We start from the raw sequence: 12040 nt of genomic DNA on the forward strand, positions 1-12040 counted from the left end.
GAGAGAGAGAGAGAGAGAGAGAGAGTCAGGCAGTTGATAAAGACAGGTTTATTTGTTCAAATGGTATATTCCAGGAATATAACACTTCTGACTATAGAAAACATCCAAATGTTCCAAATTAGCAGTACAAATTTCTTTTTTTTGCCATTTCTACAAATAAACAAATAGCTGAGGGGTATAAAACCTAAAACATAAATTTAAAATTTTCCCTCCTCAGACCAAATGACAAACTAATCCAGACCAGTGGCCGCTGCAAGCATCGCCTAGGGAAGCTCAAATTAAACAATGGTCACTCAATACAAAAAAAAAAGGTCATATTTACAATTACCATACAATAGCAGTGATCCAGATCCATCTGCACTGATCGCCTCACTTTTAGTCCTACTGCCACATCTACAGTGGGTTCCATAAGCTGCTATGCTCTCAACAAAACGTTATAAATAAGCAGATTATTCAGCTCGATATATAGGAGACACACACATCATGTCTTGTTCATATGAAGGGGAATTGATGCAGCACCTCTGGGTCTTCGAACATTGTGTTGGGGCATAAAATACAGACATCAGTGATCCAAGTGGTGCAGGCACAGCTCAAAACCTAGCAAACTCTTAAAACTTTTTATGCAATGATTTTTGTTTCTTTTTCAACACACAGGGGAAAGATAATGAGGGGGGATAAAACAACCACCCCAAACTGTTCATATATACATAACATAAAGGAACGCTCATCTGTTAAATAAAACATCTGTTTACATTCCTTGAGCTGGTGCGTATCAGAATGCATCAGTGATTATTAAAAAAATATAAAGGGGATTACAAGGAACGGGACAAAAGAAACACCAAAAGGACATTCAGCGGACTAGGCTGTTCAAGATAAGTGCAAGGAAAGATTCATACAGACTAGACCTTTAAAATAAACCAATATTTAAAACAAACCATTTAAAAAAGCAAAATTGTATAGCCCTGAAAAGCAACATTAAATAAAAAAAAAAAAAAAAGCAAAAAAAATTGTTATATGCAGTGTTTGGAGGGGAGATTCCTCTCAAAAGTATACCACAAAATATAACTTTTTGCTATTTTTATTACAAAGACTAAAAAAAATGTCTTTGAATTTAAAGCAATAATTTGAGAATTGTTAAAATCCAACACAAAATGAGGGAATCTCTAGCATTTATACAAAGGAGGGGGGAAAACATGGTTAAAGCAGCTCCAAGCTCCAACACCTAAGCACACAAAGAAGATGGTGGCTTATTTACACACATGGACTGAGATAAAGTGAAAAAAAAAAAAAAGGTTTGCTTCACTGTTCCTCAAGTTACCACATCATGAACCAAAGAACAAAATTACATCACTAAAGCAGGACAGGGTAAAAAGACATGGGAAGGGGGGAAAAATGGACATGGTGAGGGTTAGTACAGTGAAGAGGGGGGAGAATCATTTCTTTCACTTCACCTCCTCAAAAAACCCACCAAGCTACCGTATTCTTTGGCTCACTTCATTCTCCTAAAGATGGAAAAGAACCCAAACTATTTATTGAAAACAATGCAACAAAGTGTGATGTTTTTTTTTTTTTTAACTCACCACAGAACTAAAAATATTAATAGTTCATGGGATAATTTAACCTCTACTAAAGATACAGATGGGTGTGACCCCTGGGGAATTTAGGAATCCTCAGTCCTCAATCAACTCAACAGGCAAGCTCAGCCGGGCAAGACAGAAGGGAAATGGGGGTCTAAAGCAAAGGAAGGTGAGCGAGAGAATGAACATTGTGGTGCAGTGGCTAGAGGAGTGCACAGCAGGCCCAAGGCTCTGCCTCATGGCTCAGTTCACAGGGTCTGTGGCAGTCTGTGGGCTCACTCTACTCCAGCTCCCCTTCACTCAGAGTCAGAATCAGAAGAATCCTCAGAGCTTGATGCACTGCTGCTGCTCTCCGATTTATTCTCCTTATCCTCTGCCTCTTCATCCTCTTCATCTTCGTCCTCATTCTGGAACAAAAATAACAAATAAATAAAGATGAATTTTTCCTTATGACAGCTTAATGCAAAAAGGTGAGATAGCTTAAAAGCACATATATGGCTAATAAAAATTATTACAAATCATTTCTTTAATTTATCAAAATCAATAACTTTTATCCATAACCTTCTCTTAAAATTGGTAAAATGGGCCGCTTTAGAAGCAGCTCTCAACCTTTCACAGATGGAGGGGGAAAGAAATACAGTAACCAATATATGAATTACTTCTCCAACTTCCAAACCGTTTGGTTGCGAAAATGTTACATGATACCAATACATAATGATGCATAATTCTAGATATCTCACATCATCTTCATCATCATCATCTCCTTCTTCGCTCTCCTCTCCGCTCGATGATCCATCCTCAGACTCCTTCTCCTCTTCTTCCTCATCATCATCTTCTTCTTCATCCTATAAAAGAGATTATACACAGTAAACATAAGACAACTGATGCACCATGGTTATTGCATCATCTTACACAAAACTTTATAAATAGGCATTTTAAGACACTGACTGAGGACTTGGGCTTGGCTTTCTGTTTAGCACTGGTACCCCCTGGTTTACTTGTGCCTCTCCTTTTCTGAAAAGAGAGAGCAAAAAAAAAGAAAAAAAAAAAAAGGATGAAATACAATTTTAACTTAAGTAGCCTAAATGTTTGGAGAAATCGAATATACCATACCAAAATGACAGGCCATTTATAACTTACCAAGGAATTGTATTCCTTATACGTAGCTCTCTCTTGAGATGATAAGCTCTGAAAAAGAAATTATTACATCATTCACTGCAGAATATATAAAATAAATAATAATAATTAAAAAAAAAACCAAATCCAATAAATTATTATTCATGGTCCACCACCTCGCACATGTTATTGTTTTAGGTATGAGGGTAATATTTGGTTGCTTGAAGCTAGAGGTTTTGAAAATAAAAGTTTAAACAAATGCAGCCCCTGCCTGTCTCTGCAAAGCCACCGGTGCAAAAATAAATAAATAAATAAATAAATAAATATTTAATGCATGAATGCTCCTGCAAGAGAAGTTGGTTGATGTTTGGTTTTTCCTGTCATTTCAGAGGTCCCACAGAGGCATAAGTAAATATTTAATTTACTGCTGCTTGGAACTATGTTCTGCCAAATGTTTACAAGCATGTAATAATTTTAATTAATGCCAGCTGAATGTTTATATCTGAAAACAGAGTTGATAGGAGACGTAAAGTACCGCTAGCCACTGTTCAAGTAGCACTTTGTATTGCTTCTGTTTCTCCTCTGCAATTTTCTTGTAGCGGTCTTTCTCCTTTTGCGGGAGGCTCTGCCAGCGGCTACCGATTTCAGTCATACGCTCTTTCATGGGCAGGTGGTTCAGCTCCCCATTGGACAACATTTCCTGAGAAAATTTCTGGTAGCCATTTCTGAGGGAACAGAAGTCATAGAGAATTAAGCATTAAGAGCAGTATTATGTCTAGTCATTTGGCTAATATTCGACTCACACCTTGAGTGCCATACAAGAATCACTCACAGTGAAGTGCATTTGGGAAAACAACCCTTAAAGCACAATAGGTGGAGCTGTATGTGGTTCAAGAGATGCATAAAAAAAAATGTAACTTACGATGGTGGCTTTTTAGGCTCTCCTTCAAATTTCATCTTCTTCCCTGAGCCAACGACCCCAGCAGGAGAGCGCATCTCACTCAAATCTCTCTGACAGGAAAAAGACAGAAAAGCTAGTTTGTTACTTTCAGATTCAGAGTAAAAAAAAAAAAAAAGTATTTTCATTGGCATAAAAGTAATTGGCACTACATTTACTTATGTGCAATAGGATGTGCTCTAAGGAGCATTACTATGAGACAACATTTTTACTAGATTTTCATGTTTAGCTCACTAAACACGACATGATGGAGTTAAAGTCTTTTAATTGTATGTAAACTGGAAGAAAAAAATAATTATATATAAGACTTGCTTACATCATATCTCTTCTGGTCCTCTGCAGCCTTTTTGATCCACATGATTTTCTCCTTCTTCTCCATTGTGTTCCACGTAGCCTCCATTGCCTTTTGGGCCTTTGGTCGATCATTCTGATATTATAAAAAAAATTGCAAAAAGTAAAATTTTAAGATGCATTCTTAACATTGTAACTTCCAGTCTACTTATAGAAAACCACCACATGTTTCTCTTACCTTAAATCTGGCCAAGTAATCACCAATAACGCTGTGCTGCCAAATGTCTTGTGCAGTCTTGGGTGGGTCAGGCAGCTTGCTTTGCTCCTCTTTTCCGCGTTTCTCTGACTCTGCCTTCAGCACTGCCTCTAGGTTCTTGTATTTTTCCTGTAAGATAGGGGGAGTTTTCAATGACCACAGGCGAAAGCTTGTGCTGCCATACTGTTTTATATAATGTACTATGCAAAAATCTTGAGCCAAATCTCATTTCTTGATATTAATTAAATTATGTAGAATCACTTAAAGAAATTGGAATGAATAACTTTCCAGCTCGTCACAGTAAAAGATAAATTTGAAAACTGGCTGTTTATGTAACAATATCTGCAGCAATGCCCCTCCGCCCCTTCGGTTACAATTATTCAGCATCACCAGTATACTGTACCAATTACTAGTCTGAACATCCGTCATCATTTGCACCCATTTCTCACTGGTTCATACCTTAGCCTAGATGTTTTTCATGCCTGAATGATTTACAGGTCACTGTGTGACTTAAACACAAATATTCCTCTAAAAACTGTTAAGGCACAGGGACCAGACTAAAAATGAGAGCCAAAAACAAGACCCAAAAGTCTTTCAGGAAGCCTGGTGAACTATTACTCAAGACTACATTACAACAAGAGCTGTCAGCTTAGTAGCTTTGCTACTGATAAGATGAAGGAGTGGCTCAAGACTTCTGCACTGTATTGTACTTTTAGTGTACTCGATTTATGACCAAGTGCACAATTCTTTGGTCAAACTCTTTTGTTTATCAAGCATCCTTAAGACTAACAGTATGGCTGCACAAACTTTCGCCCACAGCCAACATTTATTAAATTCACAGATGCAGGTACCAGCAAGATAAACGGCCGATCTGTTTTGTGCAAGATGTTACCTTTTTCTTGTCCGAAAGCTCATTCCACATGCGGGCCAGAAGTCTGGTGAGTTCACTTTCAGACAAGTCAGGTCTCTCCTGCTGAAGCTTCTGCCTCTTTTCCTCAGAAAATATGAACATGGCAGAGATCGGACGCTTTGGCTTAACAGGACTAGTCTGTACGTAGAAGAGAAAAATGGTAAGACAATATAAGGAACGGTTGATGGATAAGGACTAATATGAATACACGGATAAATGGACATAATGGGAAGACAGTAAAAGATAAATAAATAAAAAAAATACACTAACCTTTGCTTTAGAGCTCTTTTTGGGACCGGGACTGGCACCACCAGTGGATTTTTTAAATCCAACCATCTTCTGCTCTCCTAAGATTCTCTGCTGTTCTTCCTCTGAAATGCTCTGTAGAACAGATTAAAACATACCAATTTTACAAAACTGAATAAATCATTTTTATTATTTTTAATAACATTAATAATAATAAAGTAGCTTTATCCACTTACACACAGGAAACGGTTCATCTCAACTTCATATTCTTTCTTTTTCTGAAATAAATGTAATAAAAAGATGATAAGTGGAAAAGCTGAGCTCATATCTTAAATTAAAGCAGCTTACTGTCTGGTATGCACATCTATATTTAAATCACTAATACACAGTACCACATGCTAATAGTACAGTTTTAGTAGCAAGGTTGTTGTGTGCACACTTATGCATTCTTACTACATGAGTAATCTGCAAATTGTTCTCTGACCTGCTCACAGCGTTTCTGATAGGCGTCTTTCTCGCCCTGTTTGAGCAGCTTCCAGCGCTGGCTGCACATGACCATGCGCTCAGTGCTTGGAACATCTTTCATGCCAGACATAAGCTCAGCACAGAACATGGAGTAACCGTTCCTAGAGAGACAGCATGAGAGATCATGGAAGAGTCCCAAAACATGCTACGGTAGACCCACAATAATACTGCAATCTCTTAAGCTAAATGACAAACAATCCAGACAATCTGCAGCCTGATTTATGAATTATGAACATTTATTCTCTCTTTTTGATGCCATTCTGTATACTTACGACGGTGGTTTGCCTGGTCGCCCATCGCACTTGTCCTTCAGTTGTCTTTCTGCTTTGGTCAAAGTGGTCTTGACAATATCGTCTTCGGTCATGTTCAGCTGTGGGTGTTGTTGAATGAACTCCCGCATTATCTCCTACAACACGGCAGGGTTCACAGGGTTACAACAAACTCAAAAATTTTCACTAAACAATTTTTATACATAGAACACGCACATATTGCTGATAATCTATCACAAACATTTAAAGCCTACATGCTTGGCAAGACAAAGCACATATCCATCTGAAGTATTTCAATCAGTAAGAACAGTAAAATACTTATGTTGCTTGTACCTCATACTGCTTATGTTGCTCCAGAGATTTGGTGATCCACTTCAGTCTCTTTTTATCAGGAAGCTGTGTCCACTTCTTTCCCAGACTATCCTTAATGTCTTTGGTGGTGGCCTGGACATTGAAATCAGATTACATTACTGATTACATTTTTCTAAAATGTTAAATGGCTGAAGTACTGTAACAACATTGCTAATATGCGGTGGACATCTGAGTCAAAGGAAATTACCTCAGGGTGAATTTTGAGGTAAGCTCTTTTCTCATGGTTGTACCACAGCTGCTGTGGTGTCATAGGTTTCTCTGGTACATTGGATGCTTTCTTGCTTGTATTCTCCAGCAGGTCTGGATGGTCCTCCCTGAATATATGCGCACACACAACCCCTCACAACATTAAAAACTGAATAACAGAAAAATTATGTAGATGTAAAGTCTCCAAATGTCATTCACATAAAAAAAAAAATCCTTATCAATTTTTGGAATATTACACTGGTACTTACTTGAACTTTAACATGTTAAGCTCAAAAGCTTCCTTTTCTTTGAGAAAATCATGCACATATTTTTCCTGCAGAGAAAATTCAACTCGGTAAGCGAGCACAAAAAAGGAAATTTATTCTCACAATTAATTAGTATTGAACTAGAATTAGTATTCTACAAATGGATGCCTATAAGAAGTCTCCACCAAGCATTAATGCACATCATATGTTTGTACCTTTTTACGTTCAGGTAACTCCTTGTACTTTTTGGAAAGAATCTTGGTAAGATCCAGATTGCTCATCTCGGGGTGAAGTTTAGCATATTTTGCTCTCTTTTCCATGAAAAAGCGAAAGTATGGCGTCAGTGGCTTCTTAGGGAAATCTGGGTGTTTCTGTTAAAAGGACAAAAAAATAAAAATGTGCTAAAAAAATTAGTCAGCGGCATAAAAAGAAGCTGTTTTCTGACTATTAAGCATCCAGTGTGAAAACCTTAAGGAAATTGGAAATGCCACATGTATTCTGTAAATGATTATTAAGTGGAATAAAAAACCCACTGTTGAAGCAGTATAATGCTGCTTAAAAGAACTAAAAAAAAAAAAAATCTGCTGACAGGAAATATCCATCTACCTTCAGTTTTTTGCCTTTGTAAGGATTCTTGATGTAGTCTTGAGCATCCACAATTAACTCAGTCAGTGTGCGGAATTTACGGATCTGAAAGAGAAACCATGACACAAAGTTGCAACGTCAGTCACAATAAAGTTCCATGTTCACACACTTGACATCGTCAAAAGCAGTTAGGATTGTGACTTGGTTGGAAATGTCCAAAAGACACAAGTTCCAAGAACACCTACATTTTAACCTAAAACTTAGCTAAATCTCTTCCTAATTACTAAAATTACATTAAGCTATATCCTAATGAGGAAAAACTTTGACACTAATACTGACTTTACTATGTCTAGTTTTATTCCATGTTATCCAGTACAACTCATTTTGTTTTGATCCTCACCTCTTTTGAGACCTCAAGCCATTTTTTTTTGCACATCTCAGCTGAGTATGTGTTAAAAGCAACCTTCTCCCAGTCCAAATGAGCTTCAGTCGTCTTGTACTTGGTCAGGTCTTTTTCTGGTAGATTCACCTTCATGGCATCCAGGAGTTTTAGCAAATCATCCTGGGCCCAAACTACAACTGTATGCATTTAAGGTTGGAATTAGGTGGGCATTTTTTTTTATTTGCACACATAAAATAGCTGCACATTCAATAAAGCAAAACTGAACGCCTCCAAATTGGCAAAAAAATCATACCTGGCTCTTTACTTGTGGAATCCATGCTTCCATTCATTCTCGAATATCACTTCTAGAGACACAAAAAGTGAATCATTAGAAAAGAAATTGTGTTTTTTACTTAAAGGTTTTCTAAAATGTTAAAATAAATACACAGTGTAATGTAAAATTAAAAATATGCAAACTGGATGCCAAACATTTAATTAATTTGACTACTACCATCTGATATCACCCATATGAGGATGGTTTCCTTGTTTAAGTCTGGTTCCTCTTAAGGTTTTCCTTCTACTGTTATTTCAGCGAGTTTTTTCTTGCCACCAGCTGTCACCCCAGCTTGCTCATCAAAGTCAAACTGAATTATGATTTATACCCCCCTTAGAACTTTCTAAATAACTTCCATATTTTATTCTGTAACTTTGCTTTATGATAATGACCATACACATAAAATTTGAATTAAATTTATTGATGCAAACTTAACAGAAGGCCTGTAGATAAAGAAATCATCCAAAAATACTGTAAAGAACATAGTGATGAGAACTGATTGTTACACAGATACACAGCAAAAAAAAAACAAAAAAAACCCAAAACCTGTTATCTGATTTAGGGGTGGCACGCTGGTTAGCATTCCCAGTGCATTCCCAGCCAGGTTTAATTCCCACCTGTGTGTGCATGGAGTTTGCATAACTGCACATCTCCTCTAGGTACGCCGGTTTTCTCCCACAGTCAAAAGACATGCAGATTAGTCTAATTTAAGTTTCCAAATTGAACGTAGTACATGAATAAATGTGTGCACTGCGATGAATTGGCACTCTGTCCTCCATGTACCCCAAGTCTCATGCATGCCCACCTTGTTTACAGGATAAGGCAGTATAGATGATGACAGAAGATATCTGATTTAGGACCACATATGAAAGTTGTTGAGATCTGAACTAAAAAGCTCAGATGCCATGTGCGTGTTTTTTTTTGCATGCGGTTATGCAAAAAATAACTCATAAAAAAGTCACATATGAGCTTAAAAACAAACAAGCAAAATAAAAGACAGAACAAACCAGATTTGGGGCACCTTTGCCTGCAGTGTGAACGCAGTCTTAAACTCTAATTAGTATAGCTTTTTACAAAATACATTATTGTAATTGTTGGTCAAATAAATAAATAAATCTGAAATATTACCACAAAAAATTAACTGACATGGTGAAGGGAAAACGCTTAATTTCATTTAATTATACTTGGACTTACTGTCTAATATTTTTTTAAACTGTATAATTTGATGCGGATGACGCAGTTAAAGAAACCATTATAAAGAAAACCCTAAAGGAATGAGTGCTTACTCTGTGGAGTGGAATTAAAACCCAGCCCAACACATAATAGTTGTTCATTACGCCGCCCCTAACCGTTTACGCTGCATCGGGAGACAGAGCCCATTGCCTGTGACGGCTTCAAATCTCAAATAACTCTGCACTCGATGCGAAACACAGCGGCCAAATGCGTCCAATCTTCCATTTTGTGTCCCCGCTCTAAGACTTTTGGAAGACTGCGAGTCCGCGGACATTTTGCGTCGCTTGTTTCACCTATCGGTCGCTTCTCGCCGCGGAATGGCGCGTTTCGGAGCGGAGCGGATGCTGGGAGGTAACGTTACGGCGGAAGGAGGAAGGACGGGCAGCTGGAGGCGACCAGCTGATCACGGAATGGATCCGCTTTCTTTCGCTCTCGGTCGAGGCGGGAACGGAGGCCAGTAACGAGACATGACTACAACGTGCACAGACTCGAGTCCGCCTCAGTGCTAACGGGGCGCGCGGAGCTCCGCTTCCGCCATGGAGATGGAGGGGGTTTCTGAGTGTCGCGCGCTAATCTTACACGACCAGTTTTTTTTGACTGGGAGGAAGCAATGTTGAAATGACTGACTTGTCATTTTCTGAAACACCATGCGACATTTTAAAACACCACCGTTGTTTGGGTTTCTGTGTAGATGGGCTGATTTAGCCACAAAATGACTCGACAATTTTCCAGGGCGAGGCGCTCCCATTACTGAAGCTCCAGCGGTAAAATGGCGGAGCATAAACCGACCCAAGCTCTGAACAGACATGAAGGAAAGCCTAAATAAACTAAAAATGACAAACCACGCTACTAAATTGCTAAATGACTTTACATTTTAACATGCTTACAGAAATACGTGCGTGTTAATTGCACGTGTTACCCTTTAATTTACTTTTTTTACTATTAGTTTTCTTTTTAAACTAAATTTAAAAATAAAATCGACAGATGGTAAGATCCTGCTTGTAAGCGAAATAAAGCATCTAGAACAGTAAAATATACTGTTAATGTCAAATCAATACACACTGTAAGAGCATTATTATTATAGAACGCAAATACTAATGCTACTTTTAACAACGTATTACATGAAAACAAAACCCAGCAAGCTAGCTTTTGTCGAGTGCTAAGCGACCTATCACTGACCTACACTAGCTAGGCGGCTAGGACTGACTAGCTAGCTAGCTTCGGGCACCAGAACAGAAATGAGTGAAGCCCAAATTCATGAAAAAAAGCACAAAAAAACGATACTTCGTCGTGCTAACGTACGGTTAATATTATGAAAAACGTTATCACAAACGACCTTACCGTAAAACCCTCCTGTTACCTCGACATTCAGCTGACGTCGAGACTACCAGGGTAGCGTTAAGCGCGAGGTGCTGGTGACCGTATGGCGGCGAGTGGGAGCTGGTCCTTTAATGGCTTGGAGGACGAGAATAAAGAAAAACTAATTTTCCCAAGCTCGGGGAGTTCTGGCGAGTTTCAGTAATGTCTGGGTTTAAAAATACGCGATGAACTATTTATTTAAGGAGTCAAACATGCAAGTTTTAAGCGCAGCACGAAAGAGAAAAACAAGACGAAGAGCCGAGACTGAGAGCAGCTCGCTGGCGTGACGATGGTTCTACAGCCGCCATGCTTCTTCCAGCTCACGGTGCTCTCAATCAGGCGCGCTGGCGAAGGGCAAATAATGATTAAAGCCGTCGTGGCTTTGAGAACTTACCCGTTTATGATTTACTCCTGAAACATAAAGCAGTCGACAGACGGTGTAGGCAAATGATCACGAGCTCGGGTTTCTCGGTTGTGTGAAGTCGCGCGAGCGAGAGACAGGACGAGCGCGTGCGGTGAGGTATTTAACCGAAGCTCCCTGATGGCTAACCGGAGGCGGCCGGTTTCTGCTCGCATACACACAGCCTCATGGAGTCCTCACTTGGCGTGGAGATAGATAAACGCGTCGGGTTCTATCGCATGTATCAAAAATAATATGCATATATCTTTTTAAATAATAAACCCGTGAAGTGTATGGGGTATTTTTTGAGCCTCGCGGAGAGGAAATTCAGCTTAACCGACCTCGGAATCTTCTCTATCCTCCCAGCACCAGGCAGCGCGTTTTAAAACAATGTTTTTTTTTTATGTTTAGTCTGATGTACAAGTGGAAAAGCAAACAAACACGTATTTAAACATAAACAAGTGCTGTAGTTTACCTCAGGTAAATCAGTTTTTTTTTAACCCAGCGGTGGTTGTTGTTGTTGAGAAGAAGAAGACACAGGCGGCGGCGAGTTCGACCTGTCGCAGCGCGCGCGTGGTTGGAAACTGCTTGTGTGGAACGAGGGGAGGGTTGAACGTTGGCCAGCCGCGCGCCGCCGGTCCAGGGCACGAGGCTCCTCCAGTCCCCGCAGAGCCGCGAGACTTTTTTCCCCCCCCGCCTCCATCTCTCTCTCGCTCTCTCTCGCGCGCGCGCTCTCTCTTTCTCGTTCTCTCCCCCTTTTCCAGTCAGCGCGCGC

The 12040-nt window shown here is 39.3% G+C and overlaps 1 protein-coding gene across 5 annotated transcripts; it reads right to left on the minus strand.

The window, feature by feature from the left end:
- Positions 1-32: 32 nt before the first annotated feature.
- Positions 33-11966, minus strand: ubtf (upstream binding transcription factor). Of its 5 annotated transcripts, none has more exons than XM_053514108.1 (21): positions 11741-11966; positions 8253-8304; positions 7958-8136; positions 7579-7662; positions 7188-7343; positions 6976-7040; positions 6708-6834; positions 6482-6592; positions 6152-6285; positions 5839-5980; positions 5591-5632; positions 5379-5489; positions 5091-5246; positions 4181-4315; positions 3968-4078; positions 3616-3704; positions 3229-3418; positions 2718-2765; positions 2526-2591; positions 2318-2422; positions 33-1984 (listed from the first exon to the last, which is right to left on the minus strand). In XM_053514108.1, the coding sequence occupies exons 2-21, from the start codon at positions 8287-8289 to the stop codon at positions 1874-1876; spliced, it is 2199 nt and encodes a 732-aa protein (XP_053370083.1). In that variant the 5' UTR covers positions 8290-8304; positions 11741-11966; the 3' UTR covers positions 33-1873. The 5 variants fall into 5 exon arrangements, with proteins under 5 accessions (XP_053370083.1, XP_053370078.1, XP_053370079.1 ...); XM_053514103.1 differs by having other exon boundaries at positions 4181-4327; XM_053514104.1 differs by lacking the exon at positions 11741-11966 and adding an exon at positions 11260-11381 and having other exon boundaries at positions 4181-4327.
- Positions 11967-12040: the final 74 nt, after the last annotated feature.

This window comes from Clarias gariepinus, chromosome 16, assembly GCF_024256425.1.
Source record: "Clarias gariepinus isolate MV-2021 ecotype Netherlands chromosome 16, CGAR_prim_01v2, whole genome shotgun sequence".
NCBI lineage: Eukaryota > Metazoa > Chordata > Actinopteri > Siluriformes > Clariidae > Clarias > Clarias gariepinus.